General features: G+C 38.6%; 1 protein-coding gene across 2 annotated transcripts in view; it reads right to left on the bottom strand.

The window, feature by feature from the left end:
• Positions 1 to 21601, bottom strand: part of LOC126234702 (farnesol dehydrogenase-like) — a 68886-nt gene that overhangs the window by 23542 nt on the left and 23743 nt on the right. For both annotated transcript variants that reach the window (XM_049943444.1, XM_049943443.1), the window contains exon 2: positions 15861 to 16023. In XM_049943444.1, coding sequence (XP_049799401.1) covers positions 15861 to 16014 — 154 coding nt within the window. In that variant the 5' untranslated portion in view covers positions 16015 to 16023. The remainder of the gene's footprint in view (positions 1 to 15860; positions 16024 to 21601) is intronic.

Raw genomic sequence — 21601 nt, forward strand, 5'->3', positions numbered from 1 at the left:
GTCAGTTGAGGCAGAAGTACAGAGGCAAAGATGTTGTCATGTTGTTGAATGACAGGTGATGTACAAGGGGCGGCAACTTGAGATTAGCGGAGGTTGAGGCTTGGTGGGTAACGGGAAGAGAGGATATATTGAAGGGCAAGTTCCCATCTCTGGAGTTCTGATAGGTCGGTGTCAGTGGGAAGTATCCAGATAACCCGGACGGTGCAACACTGTGTCAAGATGTGTTGGCCGTGCACCAAGGCAGGTTTGGCCACAGGGTGAGCCTCATTACCAACAAACACTGTCTGCCTGTGTCTGTTCATGCGAATAGACAGTTTGTTGCTGGTCATTCCCACATAGAAGGCTTCACAGTGTAGGCATGTCAGTTGGTAAATCACGTGAGTGCTTTCACATGTGGCTCTGCCTTTGATCGTGTACACCTTCCGGGTTACAGGACTGGAGTAGGTGGTGGTGTGAGGGTTCATGGGACAGGTTTTACACCGGTGGCGGTTACAAGGGTAGGAGCCAGAGTGTAGGGCAGGTGGTTTTCCCCCTAAGGTAAGTCTTTCCACTCCCAGGATTGGAATGACTCCTTACCCTCTCCCTTAAAACCCATATCCTTTTGTCTTTCCCTCTCCTTCCCTCTTTCCTGATGAAGCAACCTTGTATTGCAAAAGCTTGAAATCTGTGTGTGTGTGTGTGTGTGTGTGTGTGTGTGTGTGTGTGTTTTTATTGTGTGTATCTACCAATGCTTTCTCGGTTGGTAAGTCACAGCACCTTTGTTTTTTATATATTTTCCCCACATGGAATGTTTCCCTCTATTATATATATGAAAGACATTTTTACATGAAGCAGGACGGTAGTGTAGGGGCCAGCTTGGGTTCAGAGCAGGGTTTCCTTGCAAGTCACATCTAAATGGTTTTTCAACTGGATACATCTGAAGCGATTGACAGAAGATGAGAACTTGACTGCATAGCAACACATTTCTCTTAAGCTTTTGATAGGGTGAATTGTGAGGAAACAAGTGTACTTGCAATGTGCTAGCAATATGATGATTTATTGTGTATGCTGAAAAAGAACAGATACATCTTCCTTCTCCCAGTTGCTGAAGTCTGCATGTGAATGTAGCAGGAGTGGCAGTTAGATACTGCACAATGCCTTGTCATTAAAATTACCATTTCTCAACATATATCAAAAAGTAGTGTAAATGATCAGATATATAGAAAAGTAAAGGATCTTGAGTTTGAAACCTATAAGATTTTTAGTTTGCCTACAATGAAATAGAGTTTTTCCAGAATTCTGATGTCCACCAAAATACAAGAACTACATACCTAAAATTTTAATGCATGAGTATTTAACAAGGAAACAGCATACTGACAAATTTATTTAATGATATTCAATATTTTCCCTGTCATTAAAGTGATATAAAACCAGTAAAACAGTGCAGATTATTAGCTCTTTTGGATTATCTAATAGGTTGGAAATAATAGCATTGTATTTATTACATCATACACTGCTGTGCCAATTTTCATGTTCGTAATTATAATCATTTATGGTAGCTAGAATTTTGAATTGGCACTTTCAGAGGTCTACAACAGTTCCTTTTGAAAATCTTTACCTTTTATGTCTACAAAGGTATAGAATTCAAATTAACTTCATAGTACTCAAAATAAATTTCTTCTACTAAAGAAAAATTTGAGAACAAAGATTCCCCACCGTGAGGGTTATTTAAAGTTTTGTATGACACAAAAGGCTTTTCTTCGTCTCAAGCAAAAGAACTGTTGCAAAAAAGCTGAGCACTTTATTGGGTGTCTTCTCATATGAACAATATTCAGATCATTTGTGAAGCACAATCAGCTGATGCCAGCAGTTGGTTCAGTCAATGAATGTCAAGGTGACTACATGTTTAGCCCAAGCTAGTATGCACAAAGCTATCATCACAAAAGTTATGAACACATGCCTCAGATGGCAGCTTTTGTTAAATACCATTGTTGAGAGGGCAACACTTATGTTTTGTAGCTGTTTACGGAAGTGACTTATGAGCGAAATTTTATAACTGGATGCAGTGATGTATGAATTAATACCTCTCAGATTTTGTCTAAGTCTCTGTGTGCTGCTTGCATAAAATTCCATGTGGCATGCAGAGTATTTGAAATTTCCACTTTTCTGCTGAGCAGATTTACTACCCAACACCACGAAGAGGGAAACAGAAAATGTGTTTCACATGAAAGAAGATGAAACACCTACAACATGAGACATGACAATACTAAGAAATGGAAACAAATGCAAATGAAGAACACTGGACTGAAGTTAACCATAGAAGAAAGAGATGACCAACTGAGCAACATGAGACACTGACTGGTGCTGGATCAAAAGATGCAAATCTACAAGCTGCAGATAAGACAGCCTGGCTCTATGTAGGACAGCTCAAACATGAGACAACACCAGATTCAATAAAGCAATTCCTTAATAAGAAAGGGATCAAAGAGAATGTGAAATGTGAAGAACTGGCAAACAACAATAACACAGTCCTTTAAAGTAAGCATCCCCTTTCACAACTTAGGGTTGGCGAATATAGCTGAATTCTGGCCAGCAGGAATCACTGTGTCAGAAACTTGTTTTCCCCATCCCCCCCTCCCCGAGAAAACGGAGGAGTGTCTCTTCTGTAAGACACAAGAACACCGCCCAAAAAAAATGCAAAGAGATAGGAGCAATAGGAACCATGAAGAGCCTGCTGTGGAATATAGAAGGTCTAAAAATAGCACTGAACGCAGCTCCAAGAGACTTTCTGTATGGATATGGCATAGCTGTCCTAACAAACATTTTTAATCAAAACCTGGCAACACCCAGAATTTTACTGCACTCATATCCATGCAAAACAAGGCAACAGAGGAAGACCCAGTGGATGAGTAACTGTCCTCATAAAAATGGAATTAATGCCAATAACTGCAACTATCAAAAAGGAACATACACTCCTGACAGAAACGAAACACATTACAATAATATCATCCATTGATATAATAGATAAATTAGGCCAGCTGATAACTCAGAGTAAACATAATAAACCACTAAATATTGCTGGAGAGTTAAACTGCAGAATGAATATACAAACAACAAAGCAAAAGTAATAGCGGAAAAGTTGCAGAGGGAAGACTTTATCCTATTAAACAATCCCAACATACCTACATATACTTTCCACAATGTCAAAAGCACAATAAACTTCATAAAGGGACCAACTAGGGGTAATATATCACCTCTCTGGACTGCAGACCACACACCACTTCAGAAACATATCCCTCTGGAAATAAACATCTAAGGAGCATGGCAAACCGCACAAGAAACAGAGGAAGAAGCACTTTTGAGAACAATAGAGGTCGGGAAAGTGAAAGCAAAATCAGACGATATAAAACAAATCAAAATGCCAACAGACAATTTGCAGCTAGAGGAAGCAACAGAAGTGATAGGAGAACTATGACAAGCTGCCAATACCAGGTACATAAAAAAGAGCAAAAAAAATGGTTCAACATGGAGTGTTACAGTCTAAGAAAAGACATACTAGAAAGTCTACCTCAAATTAAACACTGTGCAGAGAGCCCTATACTCCTCAGCCAAAAAACAAAATATTTATAAGAAAACTCTGAAAGAAGAGAACATTCTGGTCAAGAGAAGGAAAGAAACTAGTGGAGGAGCCTCAAAACACCCATATATTGTGCTATGCCCAGTAAACGAACTGAAACACATTGCATAGATACAAAAATATGGGAGATGCACTTCAACAACATAATGATCAAGAAAGGACTAAGAGGGAGACCAGAGGGCAAAGAGGACACAATGCCACAGACAGCCATGGAATGGGTCCCATTGGCCACAGAAGAGATCAAAGATGCCATTAACAGCACCAAGAACTAAAAATCTGCAGGCCCTGACAGACTTTATAGTGAATATTTAAAGACACTGCCCAAATACTAACACTAATGTGGAAAAAATTCTACAATTAAAACATAGAAACAGTCTCCATTCCAGAATAGTGGAGATAGTCAGTTGTAAGAGTGCTACATAAAGGGAAAAGAGGCCCCAAGGACCTTAGCAAATACAGAGGCATAGACCTACAAAACTTACCTTTCAAAGTGTTCACACAAAAATAATAACAGAGAGAATAAAGAAAACAATCTATGAACACCTCCCCAAAAGCCAAATAGGACTCAAGAAGGGAAGATCAACTCTTACTGCAATAGAACTCCTGCTAAAGAGTGTGTGGGAAGCCCTTGAAGACAGAAATGTTTTATGTGGTATTTATAGACATCACAAGAGCCTTTGACTTTAAAAACAGAAAATTAATGACCAAAAAAACTAGAGGAAATACAAGGAGAAAACAATATATAGACATGAATCATAAACGCAATAATGTGATGGGATGAAATAAGGGTCTCGACAAACTCTCCCTGTCAGAGCCGATAATCCAATCAACAGAGACCCACTGAGTCCTCTGTTATTTAGCCTTGCAGCAGAAGAAATTGTAAGAATACCCCCATAGGGAGGGTGTAATCTCACATGCATATGCAGACGATATTGTAATATCCACAAAGGACACTGCGAAGCTATAAGAAGTGATACACGATATGGAAGATTGGTGTGTTGAACATGGCTTCAAAATAAATGTGGAAACAGAAATGATTGTACTAAGATCTGAGATCTTCATATGGAAGAGGAAACTGAAGCTTGTACCAGACTTCAAGTACCTAGGGGCCACCATACGAAGAACTGCAAAATGTTTCACAAAACATTTAACGGAGAAAGCAGTGCAAGCAATAATGGCAATTCATGAAATACAATACATCAGATTCCTTAGCCTAGAGACAGCAATGGCATTATCCAGAGTCAAAATCTTCCCAATAATGACTTATGGCATAGAAATTATTGGAGCACATTTTACAGTGAAAAACCTAACGACACTACAAACAGTGAATGTGCTCATATAAAGAAAGCAATAGGAGTGTCCAAAACAACACAATTCATACTTTTATACCTGCTGGTGTGGGAGCCCTTCCTTACTGAAGACCTATAGACAAACCTGATGCTACCCAATAGCAGTGCTTTGAAAAATCTACTCAAAACATTGAAGGAAAAAAGGGAAGACATTTTACAGCATGGGCACCATGATTGAACATGGACAAAGGAAAACTTAAAAATGAGACACGTGATCACCAAAATGGCAGTCCATGGTTTTCACCACTTTATTTGCAACAACACATCATATCGTGAACCAAACACAATATGTGAGTGTAAACCGTGTCATCAAATATGCAAACATTACCATATAGGACTCTGTACCAAAAGGACACAGTCAATAAGTGACTGTGCAAATCACAATATATAAGATTTCTAATTTTGTTTATTATTATCATTGTACTTTGAATTTGTATGGCTATTTGGCTACAATAAGCTTATATTTACTGTTGAACTAGTAGAGTCCAAGCTGCCTTTTGATGGGAATTTTTGAGATTCTATGGGAATATTTTACCAGATTTGGTTGTACCTCATTTTTCTGAAAGCATACCATCATATCAATTAAAATATTGTAGGCAAACAGACCTGATGTATCAGCAAGTGGTACCTATTCAAATGATCTGCAAGTCCTTGTTACATGTGTGGAAAATAACTTTTCATACTGGAGTATAAGCATAAAATGATACTAACACCATAAAAGAAAAAACTGGGCATTCTTAGGTTTTGTGTTAGTGAACAGTAGAAAACTTTCCATTTCCTAAAGTTATTTGTCAACAGCCACCCATCAGAAGCATATGGTACTGCTAACAAAACTGTAAGGGCTGGGTCTTCATGAAATAGTAGTGTTTGGGTGACAGCACATGTACAACACAGAAACAGAAGATAACAGTAATAGAGGAGTACCACAAGGCAGTAAATTAGGGCCATTGCTGTTTCTGATTTATGTCAATGACACTGGGAGTGGGTGAAATTGGGATTAAGATGATGACAGTGTACAAGGAAGTAAGCAACTTAGAAGAATGAGAAGGACTTAGACGTCATTAGAAACTGGATCCTGAGAAATGGAATGTTAGCACATGCAGAGAGAGACTACTGGCCACGTTCTCAAATAGCAGAAGTGCTGTAAAACACGAGTACAAGCTAGGAGCCGACAACATCATAGCACGACAATGTCGATACCTGGAGGGTATACTGAGTGCTGCAAAACTATACTGGGAACTATATATAGGTGAGGTAGTAAACAAGGCACGTAGGTAAGTATCAGCACATGTTAAATGAGAGTTATGAAGGCTGCAAGCAAGGGTACAAAGCAGAAAGTCAGTCTGTCTCTTGTAAGACCCCAGTTGGAGTATGTTTCAGGGATATGGGATCACTAGCAAACATATGTTTGAAATCATATGGAGTGAAATGGAGGGCAGCCTTGTACATAAACTGGATAAGTCTTGTCACTGAAATGATTAAAAAACTGAAAGAGGTATACATGGAGGTATTAACCAAGCATACGTGGGTGAGGTCTAACAGTGACTAGACACAAAAGATTATGGTTAATAGGATAAGGGTAAATTTAGCTTTATAGTAAGTTATTGTATAATACTAAGTATATAATGCTATTATTGGATGTAAAAACATCACTTTGGCAACAGCCACATTTGTGGGCAAATAATTATCCATCCATCTAACCCTATATTGTGTGGGTCCTGCCTGTATAAGCAACACTCAAACATCAGCCCAAAATTTGTTTGCAAGCCATTTCTTTCAGGGTAGAATTAAGTTTCCTTGAGATTTCTTCAATGAACCTCAGCTTGTCAATGAAAGCTGACACTGACAGTAAATGGATTTCAGCTAATTAATTGCCTTTAGAGCTCAAACACTATGTATTCTATGTATTCAGATCAGAATTTTTACAATGCTGCCATTCACTATATAAATAAATCATGAAGAAATTTTTACCTTGTTAAATACTTGGGAGTACAATTTCATTACAAAAACTGTTTCAAGAACCATACCACAAAATTACTGTAAGATTTAAATTAAACTATTGGTAACATCATTGTCAGCCATTAGCGACATAACCAGAACCTGACATTTACTTTACCTCCATTCCACATTGTCACATTGTATACTTTACAATTACTTGCAAAGTTCTACTGGTTGTGTAGATGCATGGTACCAAGTTGTACACTACTCCCTTACCACCCACAACTCAGTTTCAAGGGAGATGAAACTGTATGGTTTAAAGCCATTCAGAAAAGAAAACAGGAATGGAAATTCACAGAAACTCTGCTCTCATCATGGATTAAATATGTAAACATTTAGCGTTAAATATAGACAAGTTCGGCTCTACTCTGACAACACCCTTATTTATCTACTTTTGTTAGTGTGATAATATGAAAATGGCAAAGTTACAGTTATAAATAACCAAAAAAATTCATTTCTTAGCTCCACATGTAGCCATACTGTATTGTGGTGGAATGGGCATGACTCAAGAATTTTTTTTTTCCTCACAAATGCTGCATAGCAAGCTGATATCATAGGGCATAAAATGCAGGCGAGTGTAGGAAGTATAGTTTTAAGAAGGCCAAAGGTTATTTATGTATTATTTGAAGTCTCCTGAGTGAGTGCACCAAGTTTCTGTCACTTCCAACAGATAGCATAGCTGCCGGACAGTATCAAAATGGCGTCTGTAGGTGATGTATGTTACAAGCAATGTGCTGTCATTGAATTTCTCACTGCAGAGAAGGAAACTGAGGGGAATATTCCAACACTTGTGAAAATTTTATGGAGCATCTGCTGTCAACAGAAGTACAGTCAGTTGCTGGGCACAGAGGGTAAGGTCATCAGAAGGCAGTTTGGCAGTGCTCCACAATTTGCAGTGGTCGGGGAGACCATCCACACACCTGATATGTTGCAGCGAGTGGATGTTGTCATTCATGAGGACAGATGCATTACAACTCAGCAGCTGGTGCTGCATCTGTCAGTCAGCAAAGGAAGTTCACACAGTGAAGCACTGGCTCGCCACCTGGGTAACGACTGGTGCCAACAGGACATACATGCTCTTGTTTCGCGGTAGAGGAAGACTGTAGAAGAGGATGGAGATTACATCGAAAAATAGGGTGTGTAGATGAAACCCTATTCTTGTCCAATTCTCATTATGTTCAGTAAAGAATTGTTGAAGAAAAAAATGCAGTGCATTACTTTTTGAGCAACTCTCGTATATATGCAAACAGCAGAGTTAAGTGCCTGGCCCTTCTGGTTAATGAACATGTGTTTACCAGCTTTCTGAATGCTGTGTCAAAATAGTGAACCAACAAACACACAATCTTTTAGTACTGAATGTTTATATACCACTAGCTGAAGTATTTGAATCTTCATAAAGTAACTAGAAACTGTTTTAGTAAGATTCAACTGGAGAATCATTGTGGATAATTTAATGTTGGTTTTCTGTCAGATAGTACTGGGTGAGAGCACTTAGAGTTGTTGATGCCCAGCTTTGGATTAGTTTCCACAGTAAAATTCCATACAAGGTTTGAAGGAAATTGACAGTTTGCTTTTAGACCTAACAACTCAATGATTTCACTGTAAGACCAACAGCCAATGGTTTATCTGACCATGATGGTCAAATGTTGACAATTACTGAGCAGTTAGGTACAGACTATAGGAAAGCACTGTATTGCAGAATCATAAACAATGACTGTCACACTTTACAAAGAAATTAAAGGAAGAATGTTTGGTGAAATTTACAAAGGAAACGGTTTTGATGGAAAACTTAACTCTTTCTTAAACATATTCCATAGCACTGAGTCTTGCTTTCTACTAAAATGAATTAGGACATAGTTGAACACAAGCAATGAGAATTGGGTAACTCCTGGGATTGAAGTATCTTGTGCTAGGAAGAGGAAGCTCCACTTAATTCAGAGAACAAGCAAGTCAAGATTTGTATCTCTGTTGCCACCACTATTGTCATATCTTCCATTCATTAAAAAAAAAAAAAATTAAAAAAAAAACTCACCCAAAAAATAAAGTACCCTCAGCTTCAAGAATAAAGCACAAATTATTTGGATCATTAATAAACAAGGAAAAAAAAGAAACCTAGTCATCCAAATGAAATTGAGCCGCCAGAAAATAGCTCTGGCAGAAATAGACATTTAAATCACTGGAAACCCAATTCAATTATTCATTCCTCATAGTGGCTAAGAAAACTGCGCCCAGAAATAAGGAACCAAATGCAGATGATTTAGATTTACATGTGCAGGCACTGCATGCATCACTGACATGCACTAGTTGCAAATTACAATTTATAATGAGATTACAGAAGTCATTAGGTCACTAAAAGGTAGTAATTTTGCTGGCTATGGCAGCATTTCTAGCAGGATATTAATATCTTGTGCCTATTTCATAGGATTACCCTCAGGCTATCTTTGTATTCAGTCAGTGACTTCATGCATATTTCTTGAAACACTTCAATATTCCATAGTGATACTCATCTACCAGACTGGCAAATCACCACTCACTACAGGTTCCTTCCAGTCTTTACAGAAGGGTTTGACAAAGTGGGATATGATAGGATACCAACTTATTTAACTGAGCAGAATGTGTTAACTGGCTCTCAGCTTGCTTTTCTTAAAGGACTCTCTACACAGAAAGCAATTCAAGATCTCTCAAAAGTACTCACAGAAAACAGGAAAAATTATCCTGTTGGTTATTCTGTGACCTTGCCAAAGCCTTTGTGGGGATCACAAAATTCTACTCAGAAAACTGAAGTCTTATGGCATTAATAGTATCCCAATTGCATGGATGGTATCATACCTCCATAACAGAAAGCAGAGGATGTCATTAACAGATTATTTTGGGCAAGAAAATAACCTCTCAGAAGGGAGGAACATAACATGAGGAGTGCCTCAGGACTTGGTACTGGGCTCACTAATTCTAACCTAAATATATGACATTCCAGTTACTTTAAAGGGCAGTTCAAAAACTGTAATATTTTATAACAACACAAGCATACTAATGAAGGTTCCAAACTCAACCCTGGTGACAGTTCATATAAAGTAATGACCTTTTACCACAAGAAGCAGACATTAATGATCGTATGCCAAACGACACACAATGTGTAAAATTCCTCGGAGGCCTGTTGAATAAGAACAGAAAATTGAGTCATTACATAGACAAACTATCCAAGAAGCTCAGTTTTGCATGTTTATTCCCTTAGAAACGCCCCTCACTGTGTTGACCTAAAGACTGGAGTTTTGTCTTAGTTTTTGTATTTTCACTCCTTGTTTCATGTAATTATCTTCTGGGGCAGTGCACCTAAGTGCAAAGTAGACAACCATAGATCTTGCACATGCCTTTTTAAGAATCTTTGAATTGCTACATTCACTTCCCAATACATGTAGTCCTTAATGGCTTTGGCTCCTGATAAAAATGTGTTTCAACTGAACTATGATATACACAGTCACAATACAAAACACAAACAATTTTCCTGTAGAGTGTCTCTTAGTCCAGGGTTCAGAATGGGGTTATCTACCCTGGTGGTCAACTGTTTAATAAGTTTCTGTCTAACAAAGTAATGAACTGAGAATCCCCTAGAAAATTAAAAAGAAGTACCTCATTAGCTACTCTTTCTAAAATTATCTGAATAACTAGATTCATGGACCGAAAGGTTCCACTAGCCACAGGACAAGTAGCAAAGTTTGTTATAAAGCCATTTGACAAGTAATAAGGTACTATATAGGGGACTCAGTATTTACAGAAATGTCAAAAATAGTATTTTTTTGAAAAGCCCCGGTAAATCTAATAAAGTAAGTACTAAGCTACTAACAGCAGATAAAAAGCAACTATTTAGTAAAACTGAGGAAGCTGACACTTTTTTTCAAACTGTCAGCTATTGTACTAATTTACTTGATGAAATTTAAATGGCGTTAGTGTTTTTGTTTTGTTTTAGGGTGTGGAAACAACCTTAGAACATCAAGAGGTAAGGTAAGTTAAAAGTGACTATATGTTTGGCCCAATCAATGGAATGAAAGAGAGTTAGAAACAAGAACTTCCCTTGGAGAAAGGTCCACAAAATATGCCAGAGATGGCAGAGTTCCTGAACCAATGACCTTTCCTGTATTGTTACAATGTATAAAAAGTAAAATGCAGTTGAAAGCCCATGTGTCATTCGCTAAAATGGCCAACAGCTCAGATGGCAAACACACAATGGAACACAACCATTGCAAAAAGGGTATTGGGTCAGGACATGGCAACCTACCAGAGGTTGATGACAATGAGCACAGAGTAGTGAGGGATCACCACAGAACAAATGGTCATGACTAAAACGACTGTGCCCAATATGCAACACAAAGATGTTATCATTACGATGTTTGTGAAGGTCAAGAGATTTACAGATGTGGAGTAGTGACCTTCGGAAGCGAGTGAAGTTCAAAATTAAGACAGGCCTTCACATGAAGCCAAGGTGGAACCCATTGGGAATGTGGTAGGTAGCGTGAAGTTCAGCTGCAGGAGCAGTAGCTGAAAGCAAACTCTGGGAGGTAACAGAAAAGAAGGGTGCACCCCATACTGGCAGTAAAGGGAGTCATTGAGAAAGATGGCACAAGATGGGTGTTCGGTCATGGCAGACAAATGGCATGCATATCCACTGGGGATAGTGGTAGTTCAACATCATCTGCACAGAGACTCTCAACTCTGCTACTGTAGAAGGTGCCAGTCACCAAATTTATTCCACAATGGTGGATTGTGTTACGGTGGCACAAGATGGACAGACATGCACAGGAATAAACAAAACACTGGTAGTCTAATTTCAAACAGACAAAGTATCAGTACAAATGGAGGAGCGTGGTCCCATCTATTCTCCGTGAAGTATCGCTTACGACACATAGGACACTGAGGGACCAGGTACAGCATGTGGCCTAGTAAGACACGTGGGATGACCAAGATAGTTTCCTATTAAGTGTGAGCCCCAGGAATTTTGTAGTTTCAGTGAACAGAAGAGCAACAATCCCAAGATGTAAAGATGATGGAAGAATCCTATTTCACCTCCAGAAATTCATACAAACAGTTTTGTCAGTGCAAAAGAGAAAGGTATTGTTGATGCTCCACAAGTAAAGATGATTGAGACATCACTGAAGATGCTGTTCAAGGAGACAAGTCCATGGGGAACTGCAATAGGTCACAAAGTTGTCAATAAAAAGGGAGCTGGAGATGACTGGCAGGAAACAGTCTTTAATAGGGTTAATGTCTTAAGCAAATAGTACGACACTCAGGATGGAGCCTTTAAGCTTGTCTGTTCTCCTGTATAAACGTGTCCAACAAGGCTGAACCCACACGTACCTTGAAAACTCTTGTCTTTTAAAATTCCTGAATGAAATGTGACAGGTAGCCTCAGAATCTCCATATGTGTATAGTACAGAGGGTACCAGTTCTCCAGCAGTGTCATAGGCTTTCTCCTAATCAAAAATCACAGCCATAGTGCAGTATTTCTGAAGAAAATGATTCATAATATGAGTTGACAAACTGATGAGATGGTCAACTGCCAAACGTTGTGCTTGAAATCCATACTGTGCAGTGGCTAGTAGAGTGCAAGGCTCTAGCCACCATACCAGCTGGTCATGGATCATATGTTCCATCATCTTACAAACACAGCTGGTGAGAGAAACTGAGCAGTAGCAAGAAGGGAGGACTTAGGTATAGGTATGACAGTGGCTTCATGACAACATCTGAGAAATGTGCCAGCTCCCCAAATGCAATTGTACATATGAAGAAGAATTGTACATATGAAGAGAAAGGTGCTGCAACATCTTAATGTGAGCATTGTCTGGCCCGGGGTGGAAGACTGAGATGAAGTGAGAGCATGGCCAAGCTCCCCCAAAGTAAAGGTGGCACATGATTCTGAGAGAAGGATATCACTTGAGCCTCCTCTACTCATTTTCGAGGGAGGAACCAATAAGCCGGAATAATTAACTCGTAGTGACAACAAATGACAGAGGGAGGTGGAAGGTGGATGCTACAAAGAGAAAAGGTGAAACAAGGAAGAAAAATGTGGACTCAACAGCTTTCAGCTGTGGATTCAATGAGATGATTTGGCTATGGACATCATCCCGGATGAACAAGACCTGACTTCCCCATGAGATGGAATGCTGTCCTCTATGAGGGGGGGGGGGGGGGGGGGCAGGGAAATTAAAGCACAAAGCAGGCTGGAAGGAAATCCGTGAGAGGTCAACGCGGTCACGAGGACACAATTTTTATTTCTTGAAGGCAGAAAACAAAGAAGACACTGCAATTCCAAGAGCAGTCATAATTCCTCCTGGTTGGCTCTAATTCCATGAATATTCCATTGGAGAAGAGTCATAATTTGGAATGGGGAGGAAAAAACAATTTAAGGACAGTCACCTCAGAGGCTGCTAAGTGCCAGCCTTCAAAATCTCACTGCTACAGATTGCAAAGGCTGGAGGATCCTGTTTCACTAAATCTACAGAGATGTCATTATTCTCCCTGGGTGGGCTTGTGGATTCCAGGGCAGAAAAATGGCAGGCAGTGTGCACAAGTGAAATAGAGTTCAGCTAGATGAGGTTATTATGTGGTGACACTGTTGAGGAGGACCTCTGAGTCAGGAAGGAGAAGACCATTTGCCTTTGTTCAATTTCTTAGAGACTTTAAGGTTGGCAAAAGAAGATTTAACATTTATTGGCTGGAGGGATGTAAAAAGTCTTCATGGGGGTATTCCTTTCATTCCTTTCAGCCTGTTGGTTGTGTAGAAGATGATGTCATGGTTGGGGGGGGGGGGGCAAAGATTTGGTAGCTTGTTGTGCAGCTGTAGGAGGAGACAGGGATGCTACCATGATACTGGACAAATTCACAACTGCAGTACTGAATCAGAGGTCACAAGTCTGCCTGACCATATCCTTCATGGAGCGAGGCTTAGAAAGAATGGAACTGTAAGTGTCAGTTGGTAAAAAACAGGGCATTTGACTATGAAACAACTTGTGAGTGACAGGGGGTAGGGTACTTTTTCATTCACCCAGATCTCCTGGATGGTCCACTCATCAAGATGCATGGGATACTCATGGGATGAGACAGTATGATCACCATTACAATTGATACGGTGGGGAGGAGGAGGCAGGCAGTTTCCCTTGTGAGCATCTCTGCCACAAGTAACACATTTGGCCATGTTTTGACATGACATGTGAGTGTGGTTACAACGTTGACATTGGTAGTAGTGCATTGGGTTTTCAATGTATAGTCAGACTGCGATGACTTCTAGCCTCCTTTAAACTTCAATAGAAGAAGTACTTTATCAAATATGAGAAAAAGAGTGTGTGCAGGCACTATGTTTTGATCAACCTTTTTCATTACTGAACAGACCACAGTGACACCCTGATCAGAGAGATAATTTTCGATTTCTCCCTCAGTCAGACTGTCAAGCAGCTGAGTGTAAATAGCACCATATGAAGAATTCAGTGTATGATGAACCTTGACATAAACAGAATAGCTGTGGAGGAGCAAAGCTGTAAGCAGTTGTTGGGCTTCAAAATCACAATTGGTCTCCAGAAGCAAAATCCCATTTTGTAACTGAAAGCAGGATTTCACAGGGCCTGTAATTGCATCAACAACTTTCTGAATAATAAACAGATTAACCATACCAAAGGACTGACCTCCTTTGGTACTTGATACTACAAGAAATAGATATGCAGCTGAGAGAGTCTTTGAACCCTTAGCCTAATTCCGTTTACATTTAGTAGACATAGACTGAGATGGTGATTGGCTCATTGTGAAAAAAATCCTCTTCACCTACCTTAGGTGATTGTCCACACCTCCCGAACTCTGGACAGAGTGGCCAATCAGCAATTGGGAAGGTAACAGGCAACCACTCCTTCCTGAGCCTGGCCTGTACCAGTAGGTATGTGCGAACCCTACCTGTTGACCAGGGGCTGGAAATTGTACATTACTCAGTCACCTGCTACAAATGAAACACATGAGCCAACCTTCAGGAGGGCACAGGGAGGAAGAAGAAACATGAAGAGACCTCAAATGCCAAAGCAGAGGAAGGGGAGGAGATGAAGAATGAATAAGGAGAAAATGCAGACAAGGGACTGTTCCAATGCCAGACTATCTAATTTTCAGAATGCATTCCCAAAGACACCCAAGACAAGGAGTGCAAAAACAATAGCAGGAGGATAGACATGCAGCATGGACAGGGAAGAGACACTGCAAAGGCTGGGAGCCCATCTTAGCCAAGCACAAACTCACTAAAGATTGGTGAGCTCCTGACAGGCATAAGTGTGAATAGCATTAAGCAGTATAGTGAGAGTTTATTATTAATATAATATACAGGTTAGCTTCTACCATGTCTTTGTCTTATTTTAATGTATAACTTAACTTGGACCACAACCTTGAATATTCTTGCTTATAAGATCTATGGAACATGATGGATAAATGAATTAATGAATTAAATAGTCCTTACTGGTTCACTTGTGTATGTAACACAATTAGTGCCAGACAGTAAAAAAAGTCTATGCCTTCAAAGAACAACTAAAGAGCAAAAGGTTGCATTTGTCATTACCAAGCAAGGCAACAGTTTCTTTCACAAATATCTGCGTTACCTCCAATACATTAAAACAGGTGTCACAAACCAGAAGTGAAGATAGCTTACCTAAGATATGGCTAGTAAAAGTATACTGAACTATGTGTTTCATAATTACTATCTTAATATAAAGCTAGCTAACATTTAAGACATTAATAGTTATTACAGCCAAGATCAATATCTTTATACACATTCTCCCCACATCAACAAAATTAAAATTTAAAAATGCTTAAAACCTGTAGATCAAATATTGTTAGATGTAGATGTAAGGTTATGCACTGATGAACAGTATTACCAGTAATGTCTGAATGACCTGCTACACCTGCATTATTAATCAGAACATCAACACCTCCAACATTTTCATTTATCCATTTGAATGCATTGACAATTTGCTCTTCATTCCTCACATCGCATTGTACAGCATGCAGCTTGCCTGAAGCATCCTTCATTTCCAGTGCCTAAAAGCAATAAATAAATAAAAAATAAAAATCAGATGCTTGGCCAGTCATAAAGTCTACAAGCTTCACATTTACAATGCAAGTATACTGTCAGATATTTTATTGTAGAACAGAAAGTACTGCATCTTTTGATACTCAATGTCAATAAAATCTGTATATATTTAGAAGATCATCCAAATTTTTGGAGATGGATAAACATTGTGGAAATTTACCAAACTGCATCACAATGGTCCAAAATACAGCTGTATCGACTCACACTGGGAATAGAAATTTAGTGAAAAGATAACTTTTTTTAACTTTGAATAGGGATTGTGTGTATATTAATTCTTACTTGTTATATCTTGAACAATTACATTAAGTTATTATATAGTTCTGTTTATTAGGCCTTTCTTATTTATCACGAAATATGTCTGGGACTGTTTGTAGACAATGAAGCAACTTTAGTTAAATTGTCTCCAGTTTCAGCAGCTAAGAAACTGAATACTTGAACTTATCTGAGTTAATATTTCTCTTTTGATGCACATAAATAAGCTATAAACTGCAACTTGAAATGAATATATTGAGGATATGCCACAGATATTTTATGGGCAAACACTGCACACAAAACTACCTTATACCATTGCCACTGCCCTATCACAAGACCATTTGCATACATTTTACAAGAAGAATCAATTATTCTGAATCACTGTGTGAGGGGCGAGGGAGGAGAGTGCATTTTTTGAATGCCAAGTAAAAGTAATTTTAGAAACTAATTTCTCAGATATGCTCTGACTATTTCAAAAAGAATACTGCTCATTCAGAGAACAATGAATGGTATGTGCTTCCCCACATCACAAAAAAATGAATGTACATTATAAGCTCTAGCTGGAACCCAGTGGCCCTGTACAAAAAAGAAATAAAGGCTCAAGATTACGTCTAGAGTTTGCTGGGATACAACATTAATTATTCTCATCAGTGATTAAACAATTGGTAAAATGGAACTGACAAATACCTCTGTACAGACTGCCTGAAATTATGAAGTACAGGACATCTTAGGATTGCAAAAGTCCTATGTCAAGACACTACAACCAGTAACACTGATGAGCCAATACCTTATGACCAATTGTTTGATAACATGTTTGAAAGGCAATACAGCATGGATTCTGAATTATGTTGATTCAGCAAGTCCTTGGAAGGCTTCTGGAGGTAAGTGGCATCAGATGTCAATACAGAGGTCATGAACTCCCTGTAAATTATGTGGATGTGGTTTGTAGGCATCTGAGATGCATTCCATTGGCTTCAGGTCAAGTAAATGTGGTTGCCAAGACATCAACATGAGTTCACTGTTATGCTTCCTAAACCAATTTACACAATATTCTTGCCTTCTGACACTAACAATTATCCTGCTGGAAGAGATTATCGCCATCAGGGACGAGATCAAGCATGAAGGGATACACGTGATCCACAATAATGTTCACATAGTCCACAGCTGTTTTGATGCCTTTGCTTACTATCACAGATCCCATGGAAGTCAAGGTTAATGCTCTCCCAAAGCATGATACCACCCCCACAGCAGCCCACATCCATGGCACAGTGCCCATTCTCAGCAACAGTATGCTTGGATGACAGCATGTTCAGAAATTACCATCAACATGAGACATCTGACCAGGCAACACATTCCCATTGATCAATGGCACAATATCAGACAGCATGCCTCTGCAACTATGATTAATGATGATGATGGATCAATGTGGGAACAAACAAGTTTCTGTCGCTGAGCCCTGTTTGGGACAATGTGCACTGAATGGTGTGTTCTAACACTAGCACCTGTACAATCGATGTAATCTGTCACCAGATCTACCACAGATGGCCACCTAATCTGCTTTATAGGGTGGGCAAAGTTTTCATCTTGCCATTTCTGACACACTTGTTCCCAAGTGCCAGGCAATAACCATCTGTCCTTTGCCAGTATCATGTCAGTGTGTATTCCGATTTGTGGCCCATATCAGCCACTAACTGACTCACCATTTTTCTCTGCTCCATTTCTATACTTTCCTTACTGAGTCACATGCTCACACAGGTGTCATTCAGTCTTGAACTGGACAGTGGTCGTAATGCTTTGGCTCCCCAGTGTTCTTTCACCATCCGGTTCAAGAACCTTTTTCCACCTGAGCAGCATATTTGGTGCCACACTTTTCCCTCTTAAACTTTGACCCATGTCAGTTTTTGCTACTAATTGTGATATGCACAGTGTACAATTCTTGCACTTGGGTTCCCTTGATGCCCCTAGTGGCCACTGCTAATTGTGATATGTCCCATACAGAAATCATGTAGTTGTGGCACCTCTGCCCCAAGTGGCAGCGTGGGTTCCTTAGGCTTGAACTCACCCTGGGGATAGCACATAAAGTCTTAATTTTAACATCTACACTCTTCAACAGATTTGTCATCCCCTGGATTCAGCCCATTCCCACATATGAAGTACATTGTGGCCTTGAAACATCAGGACCATTGATACATTTTTGCAAATGTTTCAAAAAGGTAGTCCTGGAATCTAATCTAGTCATACAGCTGGAGAGCAAAAAAGACTCTTAATGTGCCTTTGTCAGAATCTGCATTTTTCCCTGCATGTAGACATCTGTTAATATGGAATGATTTAATCATCTGCATACTTTTCTTATAAATTTTAAAATCAAAAACATCTAGTGGGTATGATGAAATATCAACAAAGTTAATTAAAGAATGTGATTCTGAGCTAAGTAACATATTAAGCTACCTGTGTAACCAGTCGTTTATTAGTGGAATATTTCATGAATGGCTGAAATATGCTGAAGTTAAGCCACTGTTTAAGAAGGGAGATAAAGAAATAGCATCAAATTTCTGTCCAATTTCACTGTTGCCAGCATTTTCAAAAATTTTCGAAAAAGTAATGTACAGTCGTCTTTATAACCATCTTATCTCAAATAACATACTGCCAAAGTCACAGTTTGGATTTCTAAAAGGTTCTGATATTGAGAAGGCTATCTACACTTACAGTGAAAATGTGCTTAATTCATTAGACAAAAAATTGCAGGCAACTGGTATATTTTGTGATCTGTCAAAAGCATTTGACTGTGTAAATCACAATATCCTTTTAAGTAAACTAGAATATTATAGTATAACAGGACATGCTGCAAAATGGTTCAAAATCTTATATCTCCGGCAGGAAACAAAGGGTGTTATTAGGAAAGAGACACATATCAAGCTATCAGGCATCATCCAACTGGGAACTAATTACATGTGGTGTCCCACAAGGTTCCATTTTGGGGCCCTTACTTTTTCTTGTGTATATCAATGACCTTTCATCAGTAACATTACCAGATGCCAAGTTTGTTTTGTTTGCCGATGATACAAACATTGCAATAAATAGCAAATCAAGTGTAGTCTTAGAAAGATCAGCCAATAAAATATTTGTGGACATTAATCACTGGTTCCTAGCCAATTCTTTGTCACTAAACCTTGGAAAAACACACTACATGCAGTTCAGAACTTGTAAGGGGTGTCCCAAGAGTATATGTCTAACATACAATGGCAAGAAGATAGAAGAAGTGGACAGTGTTAAATTCTTGGGATTACAGGTTGATAATAAATTCAACTGGGAAGAGCACATCACAGAACTGCTGAAGCGTCTTAACAAATCTCTGTTTGCAATGCGAATTTTGTCACACATAGGGGATATAAAAATGAAAAAGCTGGCATACCTTTGCTTACTTTCATTCCATAATGTCATATGGGATTATTTTTTGGGGTAATGCATCAAGCCAAGATAAAGTTTTCCGGGCACAAAAACGTGCAGTGAGAGTTATATGTGGTGTGAACTCAAGAACATCCTGCAGAAGCCTGTTTAGGGAACTAGGGATACTAACTACTGCTTCCCAATATATTTATTCCTTAATGAAATTTGTCATTAAAAATATATCACTTTTTCAAACCAACAGCTCAATTCATGGAATCAATACTAGAAATAAGAATAATCTTCACAAGGATTTAAAGTCACTTAGTCTTGTACAAAAAGGTGTGCATTATTCAGGAACACACATTTTCAATAACTTGCCAGCAGCCATAAAAAGCTTAACAACCAATGAAATTCAGTTTAAGAGAAGCCTAAAGGATTTATTGGTGGCCAACTCCTTCTACTCCATTGATGAATTTCTTAGTAAAACCAACTGATTTGTATATAAGTACAACATAACTTCTGCACAATTTCAGTGCAGTAATGTGTTCATTGAAAATTTGTGTGTGTGTGTGTGTGTGTGTGTGTGTGTGTGTTAGTATAATCTAACTTCTGCACCATTTCAGTGCAGTAATGTGTTCATTGTAAATAAGTATTACAGTAGTTGTATTACCTTGTAAATAAATAAAAAACTTTTTTATTTTAAATTCAGTGCATTAGTATTTGTAAAATGACTCTTAGTGTTCATTAAAAATGACGATCATTCCACTTGGGACCTGTGGAATGGTACATTAGCTTATTTGTTTTAGTTGTAAATATTTGTCATGTATTGTTGTTTTTCTGACATGTTCCACATCCTGGAGGACCTCCTCACTATGGATCAATTGGAATGAAAGTAAATCTAATCTAATCTAATCTAGTAGGGCTCACACACTCGGGCATGCCAAAGAGGTTTATATTTAAGTTCCTGCAGAAAATCTATTTTTCTACTGTGTTCTGATATTAATTAACATTTTGAAAGACATTAAGGCCCAAAAGCTAAGGCCCAAAAGCTCACTTTCTCATAGGCCTAATACTTTTAGCATGAAAATTCATGTTTTTCTGACCTCATGATGACATAGATGCTGTAGGGGTTATGTAGTGTTGGAAGTAGTTGCCTCCTACTCATTTGGACTTAGTGAACATGGTAAACTTTTTGGAAGGTCCTCATGTGTAGTATCAGAAGCTGCCATAGAAATTGCACAATGTTTCAATGGACAGGTGCTTGTAATCTCCAGGTCAGACAGTTAGGAGTTGCAGTGACTGCCAGACTCCCAACACCACCCATAAAGGTAAATAACAGCTGCCTCACTGAAATATTGTGCAGCTTCCATAACAGTACCTGGCACTAAGCCCAGGGACCCTTCATGCAACAGTTGTCTCCTTAATAGTGCCACATGTCAAAATTGTCAGATTTTATACTTCGCTATCTGCTTGTATACTGCAAACAATGGAGACTTCATGCTGGAATATCAACAATGTAAGGAAAAGATAGATTGCTACTGCCTGTAAAGATGACATGTTGAGTTATGGATGAGTGTGTGTTTCCTTTTCTGATGAAGGTTTTAGCCAAATGCTAATTTATTTATTTATTTAATTTTTTTCCGTAGAGTCAACAAAAACGATGACTATTGCAAACATCGGTGTTGTTTACGTAATTATGAAGATGTTCTTAAAATACAGATAAGACAAATAGTTGATATAAATTAGCAAGACTATAATACAAGCACACTAAGAGAAGGTAGTGTCACAGAAGTAGGTACACAATTAAAATATTTGTAACTTCTAATACAAACTATAAGATCAATGATATAAATTAATAGAGGGAAACATTCCACGTGGGAAAAATAT

Source organism: Schistocerca nitens, chromosome 2 (assembly GCF_023898315.1).
Source record: "Schistocerca nitens isolate TAMUIC-IGC-003100 chromosome 2, iqSchNite1.1, whole genome shotgun sequence".
Taxonomy (NCBI): Eukaryota; Metazoa; Arthropoda; class Insecta; order Orthoptera; family Acrididae; genus Schistocerca; species Schistocerca nitens.